The sequence below is a fragment of the Colletotrichum scovillei genome (genome assembly GCF_011075155.1).
Source record: "Colletotrichum scovillei strain TJNH1 chromosome Unknown Contig00008, whole genome shotgun sequence".
NCBI lineage: Eukaryota > Fungi > Ascomycota > Sordariomycetes > Glomerellales > Glomerellaceae > Colletotrichum > Colletotrichum scovillei.
The window spans coordinates 1,421,572-1,446,325 of NW_023336266.1; the positions used below are offsets into that span (position 1 = coordinate 1,421,572).

General features: G+C 50.4%; 7 protein-coding genes across 7 annotated transcripts; 3 read left to right on the forward strand and 4 right to left on the reverse strand.

The window, feature by feature from the left end:
- Positions 1 to 509: 509 nt before the first annotated feature.
- Positions 510 to 2,139, forward strand: HER10_EVM0008142 (CFEM domain-containing protein; the record flags this gene model as incomplete). The annotated part of the gene is made up of 4 exons (XM_035477674.1): positions 510 to 620; positions 724 to 859; positions 927 to 1,602; positions 1,704 to 2,139. The coding sequence occupies 4 exons, from the start codon at positions 510 to 512 to the stop codon at positions 2,137 to 2,139; spliced, it is 1,359 nt and encodes a 452-aa protein (XP_035330822.1).
- Positions 2,140 to 2,544: 405 nt separating this feature from the next.
- Positions 2,545 to 4,190, reverse strand: HER10_EVM0006109 (B-cell lymphoma 3-encoded protein; the record flags this gene model as incomplete). Its single annotated transcript, XM_035475704.1, has 3 exons — positions 2,545 to 3,024; positions 3,149 to 3,913; positions 3,993 to 4,190. The coding sequence occupies 3 exons, from the start codon at positions 4,188 to 4,190 to the stop codon at positions 2,545 to 2,547; spliced, it is 1,443 nt and encodes a 480-aa protein (XP_035330709.1).
- A 2,367-nt stretch (positions 4,191 to 6,557) lies between these two features.
- Positions 6,558 to 8,204, forward strand: HER10_EVM0000121 (phosphatase DCR2; the record flags this gene model as incomplete). The annotated part of the gene is made up of 2 exons (XM_035469916.1): positions 6,558 to 7,374; positions 7,432 to 8,204. 2 exons carry the CDS (start codon positions 6,558 to 6,560, stop codon positions 8,202 to 8,204), a joined length of 1,590 nt encoding a protein of 529 aa, XP_035330339.1.
- A 464-nt stretch (positions 8,205 to 8,668) lies between these two features.
- On the reverse strand, positions 8,669 to 11,249 carry HER10_EVM0009629 (ATP synthase F1; the record flags this gene model as incomplete). The annotated part of the gene is made up of 3 exons (XM_035479112.1): positions 8,669 to 10,377; positions 10,440 to 10,961; positions 11,039 to 11,249. The coding sequence occupies 3 exons, from the start codon at positions 11,247 to 11,249 to the stop codon at positions 8,669 to 8,671; spliced, it is 2,442 nt and encodes an 813-aa protein (XP_035330904.1).
- Positions 11,250 to 15,927: 4,678 nt separating this feature from the next.
- Positions 15,928 to 17,008, reverse strand: HER10_EVM0006920 (pectinesterase; the record flags this gene model as incomplete). Its single annotated transcript, XM_035476491.1, has 2 exons — positions 15,928 to 16,788; positions 16,886 to 17,008. 2 exons carry the CDS (start codon positions 17,006 to 17,008, stop codon positions 15,928 to 15,930), a joined length of 984 nt encoding a protein of 327 aa, XP_035330754.1.
- A 2,346-nt stretch (positions 17,009 to 19,354) lies between these two features.
- HER10_EVM0009602 (acetyltransferase) lies at positions 19,355 to 20,669 on the forward strand (the record flags this gene model as incomplete). The annotated part of the gene is made up of 2 exons (XM_035479087.1): positions 19,355 to 19,407; positions 20,186 to 20,669. The coding sequence occupies 2 exons, from the start codon at positions 19,355 to 19,357 to the stop codon at positions 20,667 to 20,669; spliced, it is 537 nt and encodes a 178-aa protein (XP_035330903.1).
- Positions 20,670 to 20,958: 289 nt separating this feature from the next.
- On the reverse strand, positions 20,959 to 24,538 carry HER10_EVM0006950 (ricin B lectin; the record flags this gene model as incomplete). The annotated part of the gene is made up of 6 exons (XM_035476520.1): positions 20,959 to 21,602; positions 21,661 to 21,957; positions 23,081 to 23,192; positions 23,243 to 23,684; positions 23,734 to 23,981; positions 24,062 to 24,538. The coding sequence occupies 6 exons, from the start codon at positions 24,536 to 24,538 to the stop codon at positions 20,959 to 20,961; spliced, it is 2,220 nt and encodes a 739-aa protein (XP_035330756.1).
- Between the last annotated feature and the right edge of the window lie 216 nt (positions 24,539 to 24,754).

Consider the following 24,754-nt stretch of genomic DNA (forward strand, 5'->3'; position numbering starts at 1 on the left):
GCAGGGGCTGCTTGGCCGGGGGCGCGAACGACGGGGTTGGTTCCCGTTTGGGGGAAGCCAAGAACCCACCAACCAGAAAACCAGACGGCTAGTTCGGAAAAGTTCCAGCTAAAGAGGGGGGCAGTATCAGCTTTCCCTAACGTACCCTAGTCTCGAAGGAGGACTTCGTAGACAAGAGCTCCGAAGTAGCTGCATCGGTTGGTGTCGCAGAAAGTGTTGGACCAAAGGAACAGCGTATCATCGTCCCCTCGAAGCGAAGGGAGAGTCGGGTAAAGTGGTAGACTAAGGGACTAGTGGTCAGTTATGGCGCCCTTGGGAATTCCTCGACAAGAGTTGGCGACTTGGCGATGAACCAAACCTGGGAGGTGGCCGGTCTGCCACATGGAGGACCAGGAATGTAATCTATGCAAGAAGCCCGTCTGATTTCATTTATGAACAGAAGATCTTCCGGATCTCTGGGAATCCTCCAAGACGGAACCGCTGCTGCCCTTGCCCGCCCGTGAACAACAATGGCATCCTTCTTCCGCCTCGCGTTGGCGTTGCTCCTTGGCATCCTCGTCGCCGTACAGGCGCAGGAGACAACGATTTCTGCCACCAAGCTCACTTACCCAGCATGTGCAGTAAGTTTACTTTTCTTCTCCCTTGGACCATTTTGACATCTCGGGGCGCCGTTGGGAAAACCGTTGCAGGAAAGTGACTAACCGGCTGGGCATTTTCCCACAGACAAAATGCATAGCTAGCGCTTTTGGTGGCGGCTACTGTGCTCCCACAAACCAGACTTGTATTTGCACGAACCAACAATTCCAACTAAACGTCACGCTGTGTGTCTCGGCAAGTTGCACGATACCAGAAGCTCTCGGTAAGTCCCTACTTCTCTCTGCCTTCCGTTGATGAATATCACGAAGGCTTACTCGAATTCACTACAGCCACGAAAAATGCGAGCTTGACAAATTGCGGCGCTCCCGTGCGCAACCGATCCGGCGAATATGTCGTCCTCTCCAACGTCATGGCCATCCTGGCAGCGGTCTGCGTTCTGAGCCGCTTCGGATACAAGATCTTTCTCGCTGGACTCGACGTCGGCTGGGATGACTGGTTCGTGATGGCGACGTTGATCGCAGCCATGCCGAGCGCCGTCATCACAGTCCATGGAACCACAGCGAACGGCCTGGGAAGGGACATTTGGACGTTGACGCCTGAGCAAATCACCAATGTCCTGTTTTACTTCTACATCATGGCTTGGCTGTACTTCTTGCAAGTGACGCTGGTCAAGCTGGCCATCATCTTCTTCTACATGCGTATCTTTCCCGCGCGAGAGGTGCAGCGCGTTCTCTGGGCGACGACAATCTTCATCATTGTCTGGGGATTCGCATTCGTCATCACTGCAGTTTTCCAGTGCAAGCCGATTCACTACTTCTGGGTCAAGTGGGATCGCATGCACGAGGGTAGTTGCGCAAACGCAAACGCCATCAGTTGGTCCAACGCCGCAATCAGCATCGCGTTGGATCTATGGATGCTCGCAATCCCTCTTTGGCAGCTAAGGGCTTTGCGACTGCACTGGAAGAAGAAGGTCGGAGTCGCGTTGATGTTCATCGTGGGCACCTTGTAAGTTTCTTGACTCGCGCGCACTACCAAGACCTGGGGTTACTGGGTCTTGAACTGTTTCTTCCGTGCAGGAAAAAAACAAAAAACTAACGTCGCATCAGTGTCACCGTCGTGAGCATCATCCGATTGCAATCCCTTGTCGACTTTGCAAAGGGATCCAACGCTACCATGGACTTTATCGATGTTAGCGTGTGGAGCACGATTGAGATCTGCGTAGGCATCATGTGTGCGTGCTTGCCGTCCATCCGCATGATCTTGGTCAAGATCTTCCCGGCCATGTCCGGTTCGACCCTTCGTAGCAAGGGACGACAGTATTACCAGCAGTACGGGAGCGACATCAGGTCAAAGAATGCCGCCCAGCGCAGCCAGGCTCGAACTGTTGGTGTTGTCACCGTGGACAGATCTAACTCCGTTCACGATGCGCACGACCGACAGATCAAGTTCCAGAAGACGTTTACGGTATCCTATAGTGATAGCGACGAGGCAGATCTTGTGCCGATGAACAATCTCCAGAAGCCGGGAAGAGTTCATCGCTAGTGGATTTCAGAATCTGCTATTCGAGCGGGTGTTCGCGAGAGAGAATCTATAGAAATTTTGAAATGATTCGTGTTCTAAAAACCATACTACGATCAATGCGATCGAGCTACAGTGCCGATCGCGATTTTGGAGAGCGCTAATGACTCGACATTGAACGAGGCCAGGGTCACTGGCAGGGCTGCAAGGGACTCATGAGACTCCGCGCGTATCCGTATTGGTGGGTATTGCTGATCCCAGCTACTCACTGCCGAGGTGACCGAAAGAGAGAGCATTACCTTTGATTCCACATCTCCGATTTCCTGGTAATCTGGCTTCAAGTTTTTATCCGAGCCTAGGTATTGTCCCGAAGATCGACATTCTAAACGCAACTTCTCTGAGTGAAGAATCTAATCTCAACCTTGGCGCTTATTCCCGGACCTCGTCCTCCGCATCCATGAACTCATCGTCAGACGACACCTCACCATCACTCGGATCAATAGAAACATGGCTCGCCGTAGATCTTTTCCTATGGCCCCACTCGTATTCAGATGCAACTATCGTCGATTCATCGTCGGCGTCTTGCCCCGTCAGATCCCGAACCGGCAACTCCTGGCCTCGTGCAGAGTTCATCAATGAGACCCATGCAAGCTTCTCTGATCCGAACGGCTTGCGGGCAACGGCGCAGTGGTTGTCGCGACATCTGACGAAACACTCGTTGGGAGTGTGCCCATCTTTGTCTCTGAACGCCGTATTAACGCCACAGAGATTGGCGGATGCTAGGATGTCCATCGCCTCTGTGCTCCCATGTAAAGCTGTCAGGTGGAGCAGGCTCCTCTTGTTGTTGTTCAAGAGGCTCAGTTTCTCGGGCTGCACCAAACTTTCATTAGGCACTGGAGGTTGCAATTCCTGGCAAAAGAGATAATTTGACAGGATCGCGGTTATCGCCGGGTTCCCACGAGATGGCTTGAGTTACCCCTGATAGTACCGCATACGGACTACCTTATCTCAAATAGTAAAGTGGAAGACTCACCGGGAAGCCCTGAAGGTAAGGAGCCATTACCCTCAATACTGCAAGGCTGTTGTTTGCGATGGCTTGCCCGAGCGGCGTGTCGCCTGTATGATTCCTGGTAAGTAAGGAGTGACCGTTTTCTCTCAGTAGAATCTCGACGAGGTCTTCCTGATCAGACACACAAGCATGATGCATAATATTCGCCGCTTCATCATCGCTGATGTGCACATCAGCCCCCTTGCGCAACAAGTACTTCAGTATCTCCGGACTACTCATGTGCATCATGGGTGTTCGCATGTGCTTATCAAGGGCATTGACGTCGATCCCTACGTCGAGCAGTGCAACGATGCTATCAAAATCGTCCGCCCAGCATGCACAGTGCAGCGCTGTGAATCCACAAAGGTCTCTGGCTTGGACATCGGCGCTCCATGGGTCCTGAGTAATGAGCCGGATGGCGTCCGATTTGCCGTTCTCAGCTAGCCAGTGGAGCGGAGTCCGGCCGAGGATGTCCTTCGTGTTGATATCTGAGTACTCGGATTCTCGCAGAAGGGCTTCCGTTATTTCCTGGCCATGTCGCGTTCCCAAAGCGGCGACTTTGTGAAGATTAGTCCAGCCTAGCCGATCAGCAAGATCGTCCGTGTCAACTGGGAGGTTGTATTCTTGGCTTCCTCTGCGAGTAAGAACAGTGATGGCTGCGGACTTTTGATTTTCATCTGCGAGATTCTCGTCCATGCCTTCGTTTTTGAGGAAGTTGAAGACGGCTGGCTGATGGATCTTAGCAGCGACCTGGCATTCAAGATGGTAAATTAGCACGATTCCGCAGTATTCCACAAGGTACGTCGGAATGCAATTAGAGGACTCTTACGTGCATAATGGACTGACCCCATTGATTCCTGACATACATCAGATTCCGATCTTTCGATAATAACTCTCGCAACTGCCCGAGATTTCCGGCCATGACGAGCGGCCAGACAATATGGTCCTCTTCCGGGACGACCAGCGGCACGTTGAGTGAAACCTTTGCCCCAACATCGAAGACGTTCTCCAGGTTAATAGAAGCCATTATCGCTCTCGAAACTAGCCAGGGTGGGAAGTAGCAGGTGATGTTGTGTTTGCTCAGGCTCTTCCTACACGGTGCATAGTTGCAAGATCGCATTGATATCGACGAGTCGAAACTCCAGTGGAGCTGGCCAACGACGTTTCTCAGCCATGGGGGTGTGCGAACAGCTGCCCGGGTGTGACATCGGCATCGGCACCCTCGCGGGCATCGATGCGAGTTTATACTCGCAGAGATGAGAACAGCTGGGCTGTTGGCTGATACCCCACTGTTGGCCACTTGTAAATCGGACTCGCTCGTCGATAATTGTCCTGGACTCAGGCTCTGGGCCTGCTCAATCAGCGGCTGCATGGAACAAATGAGATTATTTTGCATAGCGTTGAAACTCCGAAAGCCGATATGAATGTCTTTTTGAGTTTTCTGCTGTTGCTCTTGCAGGGCACAAATGGCATTATGGCTTGCGACTGTTACACTCTGGATTTGAAGGACTGTTGTTTTGAGGAGCTCTCTGTTGCAGGATAAGCATGCCAGCTTGGCTTACGAAAATCGTTGCATCGATGGCTTACTTACTTGTCATCTAGTTGAAGTAAATCGAGTTGAGTCCGTAAAATATCGCATGAATCTCGAATGTTCATCTTGATGCGCTGTATATCGGTCTCTGATTGCAGCATCCTTGCTCGCTTAACCTTGGTAATAACATTTCCATCCTCGGTTTGCCGACGCGAAAGTCGGGTGCTAAGGCATTAAGAAAGACCATTAGTTCTCATGTACTACAGCTAAGATAGCGACGTGATTATTTGTGACCACCCACTGAACTAGCAATTCAAACTCTGCCACGCGCTCTTTGATGGCATTGAGGACATGAATTATGGATGGTGGTATTGGGTCTTCATGACTATCTCTGTGCCGGCTACGGAGACAGGCCTCTGTATCTAGAAGTAAACCTGAGTCTAGATTAGCGCCTCTGGACTGATGCGTATCAAGCTGCAGGGTAAGCTCAACTCACCTCGTAATATCTCGGCATCGGTAATGAGCTGCTTGAATATTTCCGGTGCTTCCCGTAATGACTTGAGCGCGCCTAAAGCTAGCCCTGAGCCTTTTCCAGTCAGTTGAAGTATCGTGAGGATGCTGGTAGTGATCGACAAGGGATCCATTTTGGCGCGATGTTGTCCGCATCGTTCTATTGAAGATTACGAGGGGAATCCTTTACACCTAAAGTGGGAAAGGTCTGCACTTCTATGAAGCACATACCGCCAGGACAATCGGGATTTGGAACCACTTCCGGCTTCTCTAAGAGATGAAACAACTTTCAGCCCTCTTTACTTGTATTACACCAGAGGCAGGCTATGATGTGAAGGGTGGTCAGCCCATTTCATGTGGCAGCGTCGGCAATGGTTATCAACGCTGAAGCCGGAACAGCGGGCCAAACACAATGGCCGTTACAGAACGTGGTACAGGTCGTTCCATGGTGTTCAGTTACACAGAGTGCCAACAGAGCGACCAGGAGTGAGATCCTTCGGCTTGACCTCTCCAGTGTGGCTGCTAAGGTAGTTGAGTAAAGTCCCTACCAAAAACAGTGTGGTCAAGACGTGTCATCCTGCCTCAGTGGTGTACTAGAAGGCCCTCATAGTGGCTGGTTTAATTCAGGGCGTAAATTCGTTGGCGACAATCATTCGCAGTAGAACCCGGTCTCAGTGAACATCCGTCAAGCTTCGGTGAGCAGGAATTGGGGATGCAATTGGCCATTATACCTTAGGGCTTGGTATCACCGAGAAGGAAATATAATTGACTGGTGACTGGCTCATGGGGGCGCCTTTACTGATCTCTTGGTGACTATGAATATCCAAATTGTTAGAAGTAGAATTGACAGAAAGGTAAAGAGTCCCCCAGCATGATCGCCTTGCTTCGTGACTCTTACGAGATGGACAGTGTCATGGGAGATGCATTGTCACTCACGATCGATGATTGGAGCAAATGGATATTTCCATTTCCAACCCCCGAAGATATTGCTTGGCGCCGCGCCGCCCATCATATTTCGATCCACCTCCGGTCGAAGGAAGACCGGGCGTGCTGGTAGAGCCCTAATACATCGCCCGGACCTTTTGGTCAGGTTGGTAGTAGTTACACAATGATCGTCTAAGTCTTATTGGTTGGCGTTTCGCGAGAGATGGAATAGCCGCCAGCCTCCAGAAATTCACCAATTCGAGGACGGGAAGTTGCGCATGTTGGGTCACATGATATCAGAATCAGGCAACCACCTCACCGTGATGACACTCGCTTGCCCCGCATTCTTTTTGCTCCTTTTGCACGTTTATCCTGAGCTCAAAGGCGAGGCTTTCGGTCGAAGCTTGACGTCATCCAACCATTTCAGAAATGAAGCAACTCAACGCCGTGATAACAGATTTATCTGTCACATTCTGTGCCTCACCTGGCGCCCCAGCCGCCTGCCCTCTTGAAAAGCAGACATGGAATCGACTCGAGAAAGATCTCTACCTTCACGCAGGCCACCAGACAGCATGGTTATACCTTGAAGAAAGGGACAAGGCCGATGTCGCCAATGACGATCGCGTCATCACGGATATTTGGGTTGGCGCGACAGAGCCTCCCAGTGATGCCAAGGACAGCTGGGAGCAACGACCTTGCGGCATTTGGATCCTGAGAAGCTACTACACTGATCACGAATTGAGAACGTTGACAGGTATTGACGTTCTTTTCGGAACGGATGCTGTCGACCCACGGCCAGGCTGGACACTGTTACCCGCGCCCCTCCAGCTTGAGGATCAACCGGACGTGCCCGCACCGAGGCTTTCAGCGCGATTTGGTCCACCAATACCCAGACCTGACGACCCGAATACGCCATTACGTGTCAACAAAGACGGAAAATTCAAGATTGTCCAAATATCTGACACGCACATGGTCACCGGTCCTGGAGTTTGCAACGATGCCATTGACGCAGATGGTCGACCTTTGCCTAGTATTGAAGCTGATCCGAACACGATCAAGTTCATCGGGGAAATTCTGGACGTCGAGAAACCCGACTTGGTGATTCTCAGCGGAGATCAAGTTCATCACGATATCCCGGACACACAATCCCCTCTATTCAAGGTTGTGTCACCTTTGATCAGTCGATCGATTCCTTTCGCGGTTGTTTTTGGGAATCACGACGACGAAGGCACCCATGCGTTGTCACGTTAGTTTCGAAGAACTTTTTCTGTTCAATTTTCTGTGCTGACACTTGTTGACGTAGGCGAAAAGCAAATGGCAATACTGCAAAATCTCCCATTTTGTCTAGCACAGGCTGGCCCCGACTCAGTAGATGGTGTAGGCAACTACTATCTCCAACTCTTTTCCAGCGACGAAAATCAGGTCCCAATAGCAACACTCTTCTTTTTCGACTCTCATGGGCAAATCACGAGTGATGGCAAGAATCCCGATTACGAACCAATCCAGCAGAGTCAAATCCACTGGTTCACCACCACTTCACAGCATCTAAAAAAGACCCGCATTGCAGAGAAAGACAGCAGCTCCCCTTTTCTTTCTTTGGCTTTCATGCACATACCCTTCCCCGAATACGCAGGAGACGATTTGTCGATCAGTGGTGGCAGGCGGAGAGAACCAACCGAAGGTCCGAGCATCAACACGCATCTTTACGATGCCCTGGTGCAAGAAGACGTGTCCGCGGTGGGTTGTGGGCACGATCATGTCAACGACTTCTGCGCTTTATTGCCGAAGTCACAGCGAGTCCAGTTGGTAGAAGGCGACGATCAATTGGTCAAGCATGGCCCGTGGCTCTGTTACAATGGAGGCAGCGGGTTCGGGGGTTACTGTTCCTATGATGAAAATCGTTACCACAGAAGGACACGAGTCTGGGAGATCGACGCGAGCAAGGGCGACTTAAAGACATGGAAGCGCATCGAGTACTCCGGTGACCGATTTGAGGAAGTGGTACTTATAGAAGGTGGCCGAATCACAGCTCCCTCAACGATGTCAGACACCGAGAAGACATGCACAATCCTCTAGAAAGCGAGATCCCATCCTCCGCAAAGACGGCTCAGGAGCAACAATATACAATACGACATTGGTAATGTGATTTTAAGAGGGCAGTGATTTTATTGGATTGAGAGATGGAAGAACCACAGGCTCTGAGTACGATAAGCGTAGCCAAAGTCCGAGGCCAAACACCACACAATCCTGCGAACGAGAGAAGAGCTCCAAAGACCAAATACAAGTACAAGCGCAAGAATGTCCAAGCCAATCAAGATGAGTGGAACACTACAGCCTCGCATGACTGTGGATGTTCCAAACTCGCGAAGTCGAATCGAAAAGCCATCGATAGCAAAAGTCCAACCCCCTCCGCCCTTGGCATCATCAGCCGGAACCTCTGCCACAGTCGGTAAAGGGTAGTCAACTCCTCCATCATCAGTACGTGGGAATGACCTGTCGTTAGTCGTAGCGAATTAGCACATTGTTATCCACGCATCAAATCAAAGATCCTCGTCGTCCATCATGCAGAGGCCGTCGTCGTTCGAGTCCCAGGACTTGCGCTTGTGGAGCGAAGGCACCCATGTACTCTCACGGGACTTGAGGAGCTCCTCGAGGGTGGCGTTCACGTGGTCGGAATCATCAGGGCTGTTGCTCACCTTCGCTCCCTTGTAGGACTGACCCGACGCGGTGAGCAAGTCTGCGACGGACCTCTTGGTCCGAATGACACTGGTAGTGCTGGTGATGTTGTTACGGGGAGCCGAGTCGGCGCTCTCCTGTCCGACGGCGCTCTTGATCTTCTGGGAAGCAGCGTCGACGATGACGGGGACGACCTTGCGCATGGCCGTCTTGGCAATGTCCAACACGGAGGGGGCAATCTTCTGGACGCCGGCCTTGATGACGTCGAAGAAGCCTTCTTCGCCGTTCTGGGGCTCGCTGACGCGAAGCCGGTCGAGCTTCTCCTTGGGAAGCGCCATGAGGGTCTGCAGAGCGGCCTCTGCGGCAGCGGCACGCTTGAACGCGAGGAGTGTGGCATACTCGTGAGAGCCGACGGCGGGGGTGTCGAAGGAGGACTCTGCACCACCACCAAGACGGCCAATGACGCCGGAGAGCGCTCCCTGCGCGGCACTCGCGATGAAGGGCTTGGCGAAGCTGATGCCCTTGCTCAAGACAGAGCCGAGGGAGTCGAAGAAGCCCTCTTCGCCCGAGACCGGACGAGTGGGTGCTAGAAGGCCCTGAACAAAGGCTCCTTGCGAACCCTGCTGGTTGTACTGGAGGCCCCTGAGTTGCTCGCGAGGAAGCTCGATGTCAGACTCCTGGAATCCAGAGGCTCCTCGTTCCTGGATTTTGGCCATCTGGCGGTGAGCCAGGTGAAGTCCGGCCTCAGTGAGCTGGGGCTGAGCGACCTTGGCGATGGCATCCAACTTGGGTCTGAAGGCGTTGTACTTGGAGTTGATGGTGTGGAGGATCTCAGCGGTCTCGGGAGTATCCTCGAGCTTCAGTAGGGCCTGAAGCGACGCCTCGGCGAGCACCGCGCGCTCAGTAACGCCCGAGCTGATCGCGGTCTCGACCGCGGCAGTCGCGTTGCCGTCCTCGAGGGCGCTCTCGGCACCTCCAACAGTCGAAAGGATGCCGCCAGCGATGGCACCGATGGGTCCGCCAATGGGGCCAAGGAAAGGAGTGACAGTCGAGACGACAGGCCCGGCGACTTTGGCAATCGACCTGATGATATCGAAGAAGCCCTCCTCATCCGAGCTCTCCTGAAGACCCGAGCCTGAGTTGTAGTGGGCCGGTTGCGGGGGAGAAGACACGGTCTCCTGGCGAAAGCCGTTGTAGCCGTTGCTGTGTCCGTTGGAGGCGCCATTGGAGTATCCGTTGCCGTTGCCATTGTACGCGTTGCCGTTGCTGTAGCCGTTGGAATAGGGGGTGCTGCCGTTCCTGACCTGCCCGTTGCTGGGCGCGCCGTTGGAGGCGCTGATGTTGCCGCTGGGACGAGCATTGCCGTTGGCAGTGAGAACCTTGATACCCTGGCGCTGTGCCTGGGGGAACTGGGGGCTGTTGAAGAGATCGAGGAAAGCATGGTAGTTGTTGCCATAGGGGCCGCCGATGGAGTTGCCAGAGTTGCTCTCGTCGCCACCACCACCGTAACAGTGGGTGCCAATGGAGACCAGCGAGTTGTTCTCAACCTGGAAGATTGGGGCACCAGACTGGCCTGTTGTCATATATCCGTCAGTATACCACCATAGGAGCAGAGGATACACTTTGTCAACCTACCGGCGAAAGTCGAGACTTGGTACTCAATCATGTGGCGCTCGCTCTTCTTGAGGTCATACTCGGTAGGCGCGAACTCCTCGTACATCTGGGCGCCCTTCTCTCCACTCTGTCCGTTCTGACCCTCGAGATACTTGTCACCGGGGTATCCGACAACACCAATGTTGGCGTTCTTGGCGAACAAAGGAGTCTCCTTGAAGGGGATGTTCCTGAGGTTGCCGGTGAAGGGACGGTTGACCTTGATGAAGGCGACATCGTGTCTGCGGTTGCCGGCAGCCTCGATCCACTCAGCGGTGGTGATGATACGCTCGCCGAAACGGGCCTGGACGTTGGGGGTGCCAATGGAGGCGCGGCCAGAGTATCCAATGTAGCACTTGATTTCGGTAGCGCTCTGGAGGCGGTGACCCCAGTCGTAGACGACATGGCCGGCAGTGACGACGGTGTCCGGGTTGATGAGCCAGCCGGAGCCCATCATCCAGACGCTGCCGTTGCCCTTGTTGAAGCAAGCCTGGATCTTGACGACAGCTAGAATTTCTTGTGTCAGCTTTGCTTGATACCAGATGATTACAGATGAGGGGTTTGTAGGGCATTGAAGGGCTTACATCGGAACTTGCCACCATCAGCAAAGCTCTGAGGCTCGACGCGACGACGCTTGTCATCGTCGAAGACGGACTCAGTGCCGTTGCTGCCATCATCGGGCAAGATGGCAGACTCGGCAGGGAGATCAGGGTTGGAGGACTTCAAGCTCCAGACCGCAGCGCGAGGAGCGCCGCTGGTGGCAGTGGAAGTGTTGGAAGGGGCGTTGTAAGACATTGCTTGGTAGGGAATGGCTTCGTAGTTGTAGTGAATGACTTTTCTCCTGGGTTTTGCTGGGCAAATATTACTGAGAGCGAAAAGAAGATCAAAAAGACGATTGACCAATGAGATTGAATATGAGATCAAAAGTTGGAAAGTATGCTTGTTTGCGAGAATCTTGGCGAACTGATAGTGATTGAAAGCTGTTGATGACAGGAAAGAGTTGTCAGGATGGGGTGGGTTCGATGAAGGCTTTTGTAGTTTGAGATGAAGCAAGCAGTTTGGATTTCGCACGACTCGGTTGATCATATTGCCACTCAGCTATCAGCCGCAGCTTAGCATCCGCGTCCTGACTAGAGTAGCTGTGTGATCAAGAATGGTGGTGGAAGGTTCAGCCAGCCTCCTCGCGATACAAACAACAACTTCCACTTCTCCAGGGGTAAAGTCGAGGCACACATGGGCTTTTCCTCCCTTGCCTCGTCTCACTGGCACCCATGCCACCTTCAGTTGAGGCGATATTCAAATAACATTCAATGGCATGAGTGGTTCGTACTCCCCCTCGGATGTAGAATCCTAGAATGGTTTGAGAAGCCGTCGTGATCTTCGCCAGTTAGAACCCACGACGATCATTTTGGCGGCGTCCCGCGCACCTTGTGAACAGAAATTCGGAACTCGAAGGAACGACTTGACTTACTGCTGTCTGAACACCTCAGCACATTACATGTATACAACGTGTAATCATCACATATGTACGCATACGCCATCCCATCGGCATCCGCGCTGAAATTCCCCCCCTCTGCCAGGAAAGTCCAAGAGGCTGGCTGACCTCAATGTCAGTTCGGGATATGTGATCCGAGGCCTCATCCCAAGCGCTGGTTTAAATCGGGTATGCAAGGCACATTGCTCGTCGCCTTATTTGGGATGTTCTCGCTGGATCAGGCAAGTCTAGAACTTCTGAGGCGGTTGCGTATCACGGCTTTCCCTCAAACCGAGCCCATAGATCACACTCAGACGTAGTTCCGAATTCTTCCACATTGCTTTTCCGCTGCCACAGCCAACTCTCATTCGTCAAGAGATCTAAAAAGCGTTCTTGAGGAACCACGTGTGGCTGCCTGTAGTGAAATAGTGACCAACGTGATAGAGAGGGTTTCGTGCCCATCATTTGATGGCTTTTCACTAACATTGCAGGGGTAGAGCTGCCGTCACAACCATATGTGGATGAGGCGTGGCTCAAATAGGTAGCTTCTCGGCCCGCCCACGGCCCCGCGGTTCTGGCCCTTCCCGTCCCCACTTACATACCTTGCAGCTCAGCTGAATTCAGCCAGCCGCCGACGACTGAGCTGAACCAAATGGAACTTGCTAAACCCTTTCGCAGTAGCCGACTGCACTTTCTAAGAGCACAATAGAACCCTGATTTGCGGGGACCAATCAATCAATAAGTGTGATGCCGCGCGGCGTGTGATTCGAGAAGCGCTGGTATGAAGGGGCAAGGCACAGCTAAACCACAACACTGAAAGACACGATGACGATTATATCGTCGCGTGGTGAACATCGAAGACTATGGGCCTGGGCCACGGAAAAACGAGGTATTTGGGTGAGAAACCACGAAGAAAAGTGCTGAGAGCAATTCAGGGACGATGCACATAGGGTCTAGTCTACCAGTTATCCATGGGTCAATCATACAGCTCAGCCATGCTTGGATCTCAATGAGTTGCACTCAGTAACACAAGTATGTGAACTGCCTTGCGTGACATGAATCACAATAGTTGAGATGACATTTGGCGACTTGATTCTCGATCTTCGATGCGGAGAGGGTGGCCGACATAGTGAGAATTATTGACAGGTGGAACAAAGTGTGGAGGAAGAGGACTATCGAAGCTCGGCGGCAACCTTACCACACACTAATGTGGAAAGTATGTCAACAGACGAAAAGACGAGAAGAATGAGAGGGGAAGACTGGGTCTGGTCGACTGTCCCATTATATCGCCACCGCGGATAAGGCAAGACGATGCGTGATGAGGTTACAGTAGTATATCCAAGTATCCTGCATTGCAGTGGCACTCATTATAGAATGGCGATAGTCCTGACTCTGAGTGTAATATAGCCTATTCTACTACGGCATCAGACTTAAAGAGATAAAGGGTACTATGGGTATATGCTTGTTGCAAATTTGACTTCACGACGAGCATTCGGAAAATAAGTCGCTCATTCGCACGCATAATCCATACGGCGCTTGTGTCTGCCATAAGGATCGAGCTCAGTTCATTCACACCCAGGAAGTTTCATCACGTAAAACTTCGAGATCGGTGATACCGGAAGGTCTACCCATATCAGATCAATCATCACTCGTCAGGCTATCGCTCGGATATAATCAGTATTGATTTGACCTAGACCACTCACGAATTGTCTATTGGAAGATGGGAGTTTTCAGTGATTTTCTATGCTTTCCAACGAAAAGTAAAGAGGCTCTGTTGATGTTTCAGAGGGTTTTTGGGTCGAGTGATACCCAGTGCTGCGGAAGCACCCGAAGTACGATTCAAAGTATCACAAGTGGCCTCCAAGATCACGATGCGATTTCAAACTGTGGCCGTAACCCCAATGAAGTCCAAATACTCGGGTCCGTTAGACATCGCTGGCTTGTTTCTAACCCGTACCCTAGGTCAAGTAGTCTTACCGAGCCCGGCGCTTCATGAAAAAGTTAGACAGATAATCACGTTAAAAAGCGAAACCGAAGCGGGCAAAGTAACCATGTTCACCGTTTTCAGATTCTTGGCAGGTCACTGCTCGATCGCGCTTAGATGTGGCTGTCGATGTGGACGTGCTCCGGCCCCTTGTGGCGGCGCTCTAACTGCTTGCAGGCGTTGAGCTAAGCAAAAGCCATCTGGAGAGCTGGAGTTCAATTTCCACCTAAACATGATAAAGCGCAGATTCCGTCAGTGGGGAATCTCGGGGGATTTGGCCCACACTTGTCTCCTATGGTCTACCTTGATACGGCTGGTTTTTCGGACTGGAGATATCGCGAATACCTTCATCATGGACGTGAATGGGCCATCCGCAGGTGCGGTTATTGTACGTTACGATGCCTCCATAAACTTCACAACTCATGATGTGTTGTCCCCCCTCGCATGATCCTAGCTTCTACGCAGTCTTTCAGATCAAAAACCTAGTCAGGCTAATATAGTTAGGGAACCGAATTCACACTGATAGGAATCGCGGCTGTTCTGATCGGCGCCCGAATATACCTGCGATTAGTCATTCAAAACCTTCCCCTTATCACGAGCGACATTCTCGTTTGTGTTGCATGGCTCTTTACTGTAGCATCTGCCTCATACGATGTTGTTTTCCATAAGATGGGAGTACTACGTTCCCACGTTGCCTATACCCTAGAGGGGTATGACGGAACACCCGAGGACCTAGAACTTGTGTGGAAGGTAAGCGTCCTTGACTTCCGAGAAGTAAGAGTCTTGATTCTGGAGAGATACAAGGGCGTCTTGGTGTTTCAAGTCAGTTTAGTAACCACTCTATGCAGTTGCAATGGAGTGGCCAATTTCCATTCTTCACAGCCTTCTATCTCTGCAAGGCAACACTCCTGAGTCTATACGCTCGATTTTTCCCGATCTTCATGGAAACTAGGCGCAAGATTCTCTGGGGAACCATGGTGTATTGTGGCTGTGCGTATGTTACCAACATACTCACCCTACTTCTCATTTGTAGGCCTCTGCGAGGAAATTGGTAAGGCTAATCCGTTTGATCATGGAAACCTTGCCTTCAACTAAAGTCTCTTCAAGGTCCCAAGATCCGGCAGTCGCATGTTCCCCAATAGTGTTCGCTCAAGTATTCCAAATCGCTTGGGCATTGAACTTTGCCGCAGATCTAATGAGTAAGTTTCCCATCACTGTGTCTATGACATAAACGAGCATCAGGACTTCTCACACATTCCAAAGTATTCTGTCTGCCATTCTTAGTATTGTACCGACTGCAACTCCAGAAAAGTGTTAAGATCAGTGTTTACTGCACATTCTTCCTGGGAGCCATCAACTTAGCAGTCAGCCTGGCACGGTTCCTGGGCATTCAGGTGTCTGTAACATCTTTCCGCTCCTTCACACTCATTGGTGAGTCGAAACTCGTTTCAATCTGATGTCCAATACAGCATCTTACCTTCTTGCACGGAGCATGGTGCTAACACTGACCTGACAGAGTTATGGAGTGCTATCGACTTGCAAGTCGGTTTGATCATTGCTTGTTTACCGCCCCTGCGGCCATACTTGTCTTATGATTGGAAGATTTGGCCTTTCCGATCAGCAACTCAAATTCCTAAAAGCTCTTGCAATCGCACTGACGTTTCCGAGCTTTCTCGACAGAACGATCAGTTAACATCACAAATTCGAGATATCGACGATGGAGGTTTGATAAATAATATCAACACCTTAGGACAGATCGGTACCAGACTAGATTACGATGTCGAGTCGTCAGCTTTAGGAAGTCCAAAATCGCCAGCGTCAATGCTCCGAAGTAATCATCGACCAACACAAAACACAAGTCAATTAAGGGACTAAATATGATGATATACCAAACGTGAATGAACAGTTTCATTAAGAATGAAAAAATGAGTTATTGGAGAAGTCTCGACTTTTTGGGTTGTTTCTTGAAGAAGAGCTTCCCCTGAAGAGCTACGTCTGCTATGAAAAGCAAAACTTCAAGACGAGTTCCAATAAGTCGTGTCAACCCAAGAAGTCCAGCCCGGAAGAATTGTGTCAATAGAAACCGCGCTTGACAGCTTCTTGGCCCAGCTCACCCGCGTGCCGCTGGCACCAGTTCCAGTGTTGCCATATTCCGCATAGTAAACGTTGGCAGTGGGGTTAGTGCCCCAAGCAGACCACCCAACAGGCTTAACGACATCGCTGAGTTGTGAGTTCTGGACGACAACGCGCGCGTATTCCCTCCACGGCCTGCCCAGCACGGTAGACTCCTTGGCCACACCAGCACCTGACTTCGCTGCGATTGTGGCCTTGTTGATCACGTACCAGTAGGCGTCGGCGCTATCGCGACCACTCGCAGTGATGTATCCGGCACCGTTGATGGCGATCGTGCACTTCTCGAACCAAGCGTTGCCATCGTTACCGAAGATGAAGTCGGTCGCACCCTCAATGTAGCTGTTCTTGTAGACTTGGTGTGGCTTGTTGGTATAGATCGTGTCCTGATAGCCGACGAAGCTGCAACCGTAGTACGCTTGGTACTGGCCGTTCGCAGAGATGGCTAGAGCTTGAGAGCCCTTTCCATAGCCATTGATCAGGTTGACGTTGTACAGGCTAAAGTAGCTAGTCGCAACTCTCAGCGTTGCGGATAAGTCGTTACTTCCAGCATCCGCAGCTGAGAGAGTATTGGTCAAGATGACTTGGTTCTTGGTGTAGTCTTGGTCGTTGGTAGTGTATGCGTAGATGACGAGCTTTCCACTCAGGCTGGGAATGGAAACTTGTCCAGAGTAAGTGCCCGGCTGGATGAAGATTGTGGTAGTTGCGGTGGAGCTGGCTGAAATGGAGTTGATAGCTGCTTGAAGCTTTGGTAATTATACATCAGCGAAGTGACACCACTTCAGATCGTCACGTGAGAGCCTAGAAACCGTGGCGGCTTTGTTTTCGATTGAATCTACTCACCGTGGTGTATTGGCCACCCGATTTAGCAACGACGATTGCGCCGGATGGCGGCGATGTTCGCGAAGCCGCAAAAGCGTTGCCTACTAGAACCGCCAAGGTTGAGAGTACGTTGAAAGGTTTCATGTTGACGCGAGCCTGTCAGCGATAATCTATGATTCTCTGCAGTTTTCACGTCCAGGAACAAATAGATGTGGCAAAGGTTTTGGAACTTCCATGTTTTATAAACCTTTGACCCCTGGTATTATGAACCTAGCTGGAAGTATCGTCACTGCGCGTGATCATTAATTAAGTTCTCAAGCTGAAATCCTTGGCTGCATAAAAGCCAGTCACTGATAGCCGCCAATCGTTCCCAAACTGACCACGCGGTCGAAGCTCCTTTAAAGTCATGGTCTCGTACTATCTTCCGCGGGGTTCGGAGGCACGGAAATAGGTGGACTAAAATTCTCCGCCGGCATGCAACCATCCCTCTCATCGTTCCCCGCCGCATGCAGTTTCTCCGAAGCTAGTCCCGGCCGCGCTGTAGTATTCCCGCCCACCATATGCGCTCTAGGCTCATTAAACCTAAATTGAACGTTTCTCAGAGAGGAGTCTGTGGCGTAGAGTCAACTGGAAACCTTCATGTAGGAATGACCCGGGATGACAAACTTAACTGAACCGATGGCAGTGTGCTACATCTTGAGTCCCACTTTGAGCCTTCTCAAGCTCCCTACCTCAATTCGTTATGCTCTCCACTCGATGCTTGTGACGGTGTAAATGAGCAAGAGGAGCATACACAGCCCACGATTGGCACATCGACCATAGTGGGTCTTGTCAACATGTACAACTCATTGAAAAGATTGAGTTAGACACACAAAGGAAAGCCTCATCAATTTCGTCTTGTATTTTCAGAGAAATTAGTCAGTGCGGTGCAACTCACTCTACTACTTGCTTACTTGTTTTCTGTTATGTCACTCTCAAACATTAGAGATTGTCGTTCTAACAATCAGGAAGGTGCATTAGCCTAAGACCAAGGAGAATCTGTTTCAGGCGCGCTGGTGTCACCGCCATGCATACACGTATCATTAAGCATGAACAAAACTTCCTTGATTCCGAACATTTACTCCCCGTTGCTTTTTATGCAGAGGTCAAATGCTCCAAGTCAACAAAAAGGATGGAAGTAGAATCGACATGTAGGGCAGGCTCGGCAAAAGCAAAGCTTGTGCTGAGAAGGAGCTAAGCATGCGGCGCTCCGGTCTTGCAAAGAGCAAGACGTCTTTTTTGACCTAACCTTAGGGATAGAAGAAAGCAGCATCAAACAGACTTTTCCCTCACTGCCTGGGCGCGTGTCTCATTCTCCAGGAAGCTTGTCATATGAATTGTGCAACACTGGATATTTCCCAGAACCACCGTTCAATTGTTCAAGTTTCAAAATCTCAGTGTAATTCGTGCATCATCATCTATCAGTCCTTTCCAGTCAACACATCCGTGCTCACTCCCAGAAGGGGTAACTGTGCCAAAATTGGGCTCTGAAGTTTCGGTCATTAAATCCTCTACGTTGAGAAAGGTCGTCCTCTAATATTTAAAGGATTCAAAAGTATCTAAAGGAGGATTTAGGGTAGACACATGAGGCGGCACATGATAGCTCGACGTAATAGGTCAAAACAGTGGCCAACATGGCATATGTCATACGAGAAGTCGGCATCTATAGTTTAATGTGCGCCATCGTGATTCTAATGAGGCGTGAAATTAGAAGTATCAGCTGATTGCCTTCGGCAAATGGGTGAAGCTCGTACAGTGATAGGCGCAACAAATAGAGGCTATGGAGATGATGTAACACAGAAAGAAACAACTACCACTAGATGTGAAAGCAGGGAGACCAAAGTAGGCGCCGTCTTTCGGAAGCAGAGAAGACTAGACATCATTGGGACAAGTAGATGGCAACATGGCGTAGCCTTCGTCTAAGTCAAATATTCTCGGCTTTTTCTCCACTAGTGATGTGATATTGCAGGGGACCGTCGCTCTCAATGTGTGGAAAGGACATATTAATCATATGCCCCCAATGAAGTTCCGATCTCACACAGGTTCTTCCCAGTAGAATGTCTGTTGATGCAAGCCTAAGGTATAGAAGTATGTCTGGTAAAGATGGCTAAGGCAATTATGAAGATGATGTTGAAAAAATGAACTTTCCCATGCTTCCAAACTCTCTCTGGTCTCGATAGTGTCTTCTGGCCGACCCTCTGCCCAATACTCATGTACTCATTGATGAGATGGGATCTGAAAAAGAGTTATGACGCTTTCCAGCATTTGGACCAACATTGTCATCTTGCGACACAAGCACCCAAGACACCGAGTATCAGCAGCAGAAAACTGCATTGCTCAACTCTCAGAGAAATGGTCTCCGCTCGTAATGTGTCTTGTGAAGAATTTGATCAAAACTTGAGGCGTCAAGTGGTCGACTGGTGACCAAGGTACCTCTCGCCCTTTTAGACGATGCCGCGTCCTCGTTCTAGCTATTTCAACAACATGATTTGGCGGCGGCCGTGGTAAGCACTTTCTGGTAGGAATGATGTGATCTGCGCATTATACGTGTATCCTAACTATGTTTTCAGCCTCACTTTGACAGATCGACCGTCTCTGCGCGCGTCATATGCGGCCAGGCAGTGATGCATTGCCAATAGTTATCAGGCGGGTGTGAATAGCGTCATAGTCTGAATTGCATACATCAAACTTGTGTGCTGTGCCGCTTGTCGCGCTTTGTGTGAGGCGATCATGCTTGTGGGGCCTGAACGCTTCCAGGATGTAGTCGAAGGCTGTCGTTGAAAGCCAGGGGTTGCGATTCCCTCAAAAGGAAGTTCCTTGAGGTCTTTTTTTCTTCTGTCGAGCGCAGGGATTCCACTGTGTTGTGCAAACCAACAATGTCACAGGGATTCAAGTCCTTTTCCTTGGTTCCGAATCTGTTGGACCCTCGGCTGGACCCCATCTTACAGATATAAAGCAGCGCTGAGTCTCCCAACCGGCCGCTTTTCCGTCGTCGCTGTATTGGTGACCAACAAAAATCAATACTGTAGGCTGTGTAAGTCTAATTGATTATCTCAGCACAGCACCGAATTGCATTCCTAGCTGTCGCATCGAAACATACGAATTCGATACCAGCATGGCGCTACGGGACTCATCACGACGTGGTTCCGTCCTCGAGATCGGAACTCCGCGGCTGATCATACGCACAGCTATTCAGTCAGATGCGGAGAATTTGCTCAATTTTCTCCAGACGCCCGATAACTTTCCTTTCCAAGAGTCGGAACAGAACCTGACTATAGAGAGGATTCGCACCCGCATCGACAAGTTTGTCGAATTTACGAAAGATGGAAAAAACGGCTGGATTGTCATCATCCTCCGTGAGACCAACGAGTTGATCGGCAACGGTGGTTACAACACCTTCGAGACCGTGGACCCCACTGGATTTCTCGCCGGCAAGACCACACTTTCGTCGGGAGATAGGCGCATGACGGACTTCGGCATCAACATTGATCACCGACATTGGCGTAAAGGCTACGGTCTCGAGATCCTCGAGGCGTTGATTGAACATGCTCGAACCGAATTGGGCTGTGAGGTGTTCAGGATTGAAACGGGTGATGACAACCAGCCATGGAGGTCACTTATGCGTGCCGCCGGCCTCGGTCAGTTCGAGTCACGCCACAAAGCTAGCTACGATGCCAATCAGGAGGTTTGGGCGTGGAAGTTTGACGCAGGTCACTGGGAAAAGTCGAAGACCAAGCTCAAGGGAGATGGGAAGTGGCTGGTTTGAGCGCACAGATTGGGGAGGGCGTAGACGTAGGCGAGGATCGGTCTCAAAAGCTAGGGGAAGCAAGCCTTTGGCTCACGAACGCTTCTAAACCATTTTTATCCTAGTACATGACCACTTGATCTGCTTCAATGACTGAGAAAAATGAGACATTGGGCCGTTCATAGGGATGTATGTGTGATACCACCACGAGATTCATCTCGAGAACTCAGACGATAAGACTGCAACTTATGGCACACTGGGGATGTTTTTAGGATTCTTGATATCTTACTATGACCGTAATCCTCCCAACTCAGGAGCAGACGGAAGCTCTTGGACCAGCATTCGCCTTGACATAGGCAGGAACATCCGCAGTAGCAGTCAAGGTGTAAGAATAGAGACTCTTGGGGTCAAAGGCGGTTCCCGAGTTTGCAGCCGTAGTGCCAGTACAGCTTTTATACGTATTACCAGAGGCATTGAGTACGGCACCCGAGTCTTTGGTCAAGGGATTCTTGGTGTTCTCGAAGAAGACATTCTCGACACGTGCGTTGGTGCTGCCGCGAGCGTAGTGCCCGTATGAAGTGACGCCGTAGAGATAGTTGTTGTAGAGATGCGCTTGTGCCAAATTGTCGGCGCTCGGGTTTCTTTGATTTGTGTTGTCAAACCAGTTGTGGTTGATGGTTCCACGAGCCGTGACATTCTCGGTCCAGCCAATACCAAAAGTCTTGTCGTGGTTACGGAAGATGTTGTTGGAGACGGTGAAGTATGTGGTGTCCTTCCGGAGATCGACTAAGCCGTCACCGCCGTCTTCGAAAAGGCAGTGGTCGATCCAGATATTGCTCACAGTATCGGCTTGAACACCGTCACGGTCGTTTTCCACGCCATCGTTGAGGTTGGTGTGACCTATCTTGAGGTTGCGAATGATGATGTTCCTGGCCCCGTTCAAGCCCAAACCACCTTTTGGAGCCGCCTTAGTATACAACGTGATAAAAGGAAGGACATGTTAAGGGCTTACCTTGATAAAGCTCGCCAGTGGTGCCCAACCCGATGACGGTCTTATCACTGGCAATCTTGATTTCCTTGCCGAGAGGGCTGATGGTGATACGACCGCTGATCTTAATCACGTATTTGCCTGATGCGCTGGCATACTTCTCGAGGTCAGCTTGAGTAGTTACTGTCACCTCCGTTCCGCCTGCGCCGCCAGTCGTTCCCCCGTTCAGAGAAGCAAATCCAGTAGCAGAAGCGAGACAGCCACTGGATTGTCTCTCAGTGACAGCACCACGGGCAGCGACAACGCATTGGATAAGCACCACTATTGATGAGAGTTTCATGGTTTTGTTTCAGCTTCAGGAAAAGAAGAAGAAGTATTGCTGTGTAACGACGTAGCTTTGATGTGTCAGTGAATCGATTGAGACATGTACTGGTGTGAAATTTGGTTCAGAGCCGATACCCAGCTTATATTGACAGGCTAGATGTTTTACGTCGCAAGGCAAGGGAAACGGTTTCCTTAACACGTGAGGATCAACTCCAGGTACTTTCTGGAACATCATTTAGCTCATCTGTCTTTTAAAGATACCTACACTACATCGGATTAGAATCTACGGAGTCTTTTACTTTAGCCCGAAACTCGGTCTTGGACGTAAAAGAATTTCCACATTAGAGGCACAAGTCACAGACATAGCGGGGTACGAGGAAATGCGACGTCGTGGTTCATGGAAATAACCCTCTTCAATAATGCCATATGGTGATCATCCCAATCCATGGATGGTTGTTTGGAGATTTTCCAAGGGTTGTCAATTTGAGGGGTGTTTACACGTAGTGTCAAATTGTGCCAAGTAAGGTAATCCAATATCAGTGATTAAACCCACCAGTAACATGAAGCTAGTTCCCCGCATCGCTAAGTAGTATCATCGCATATGCGAAGTCCCGCCAATAAATGCTCCCCCAATTGCCAAAGACTCTGATGAGCTTTTGAATGGCCATCGTCGTGCCTGATTTGAACGATTGATTTTGGCGCCCATTGCATGGCTTTCAACGAAAATATCGTGGGCATTCGTGGATCCAGTCTGTTGGTTGGTTTGATCAGGCATGCCAGTCTGGTCAACAAAGACTCGCATTGTGCTTCGCGTGCGACTTTTGGGAAATGACGATGATCCAGGCTGGAAGTATCAGTGGATATAATTGCCCATGCCAATGCTGATGCTGAGTACTCGTAGCCCTCCATCTGCGCAGTCTCTATGCTCTATCTACCCTCTATGATCTATCTGTGGTATCATACGTGCTAATGTCAACCTCTAATTTAGTAATCGGCCGTTATTTGGTGTACTTTCGACAGAAAAATGCTGTTCATTTACCCACCAGGTCATCTGATGAATCCTGACATCAAGACTTCTCAGTTTTCTCCATCCTCCGCGCAAACCTGATCCCCGAAACACATGCGAACCCCGCCAACGCCATTGCTCCGGCATAATATGCGGCAGGGCGAAACTTCTCAAGACCATCAACATCACCAGAGATGGAGTAAAGTCCTGAAGCAATGGGAGTACCCTAACTTGATAAGCAAAAGTCGAAGTAGTGCAAGGCATTGAATGACTTACAAAAAAGAAACCGCAGAACCAAGTCGTCCAGACGACGGGGATGATGCTGAGGGTGTTTTCTCCGCCAAATGTGGCGCTAACTGCGATAGGCGTGAGACTGAAGAACGCACCACATCCGATACCGTTGAATATGAGGTAGACGGAGAAGATGCCGATTGATGATGAAAGAGGCCAGACGATGAGAGAGCTCAGAGCCATGAAGAGCATGCAGATTGCCAGACTTTCGACTGGTCCCAAAAGAGTATCGGCAACCCATCCAGCGACAACACGGCCCAACGTAGATGCTAAGTTCCAGGAGGCAAGAATAATGATCCCAATTTCCTTGGTGTAGCCCATTGATCTCGAGAAAATCGGAATGAAGTAGGGCGGGATGAAGAGCGGGAAGCAGGAAAGCACAGTGCCGCCGACGAGCAGAAGGAAGCGAGGTTCCTTAAAGCGATACCTAACACATGTCAGCCATGTTCAATTTGTCGCTGTTTCCATCTAATTACCACTGTAGCTGACGGGAGGCTTTCTTTTCCGAAGCCATCCTCCTTGGCAAGAAGTAGGATGCAGGGATGGAAACACCCCATAGAATGAAACCCAGAATGCGGAACGTCCAAGAGACGCCCAGGTCTTTGACAAGGTAGTTTGCTACAACACTCATGATGGCAGAGCCCAAGCTGCCTCCACCGAAGACAAACCCCATGGCCAATGCTTTATGCTTCTTGAAGAGACCCATTGGGGCAGTCGAGACAGACTGGTGAGGAATGATATTAGCTGTTATGATTTGCGCCAGTAGGACATTTACAGACCCAGCAGGAGTCTTGTTGCACTCACAAAGATGCAAAGGCCACCACCAAGGCCGAAGACGAGACCATGTAGAAAGAACAAAGCGACGACATGGTGCGTAGTAAAGCTTGCGAGAACTTCACCCAAACCCATGAAGAAACCACCAATCAACGCAGCCAGCCGGTATCCTATCCTGCTGATGATCTTGTCGGAAACAATACTGAAACAAATCATGAAAGATGTCGCCATTGATCCGACAAATGTCAAGGTTGTTAGACTTGAACCCGTCGTCTCGACGAGCCTAACTTGCATGATGCCCCAAGAGTAGATCACTCCGAGGTAGACAAACATGGTAAGTGACGACGCAGCAACCGTGACCCAAGCTTTCCGGTCATCGTAAGTCTGCTCCTCCACTTTGGGAGTTGAACTTGCGGCTTGGTCATCGCTTGAGTAGTCGGTATCGTGCCCATCTTGGCTTTGGACGACTTGTCGCTCGGGGTAGGTGCCTTTTTCGGTAGTGTCCATCCTGGCAAAACTCAAATGGATTCGGCAGAAGCTGTCAGAAGCATACTGTCTTCGAACTGAAAGTTTCAGCCTCCTCCCTGAGCGGCTTCGAGCTTATCATATTCTCGAGTCTGAGTGAGAAAATCGAATGTTGTAAGTCGGCTTTCGGCTATCGGGTTTGCGTCAGAACCGATATCAGAATTTCTCACGCGATAATGCGGTTATCATCGTCTGCAG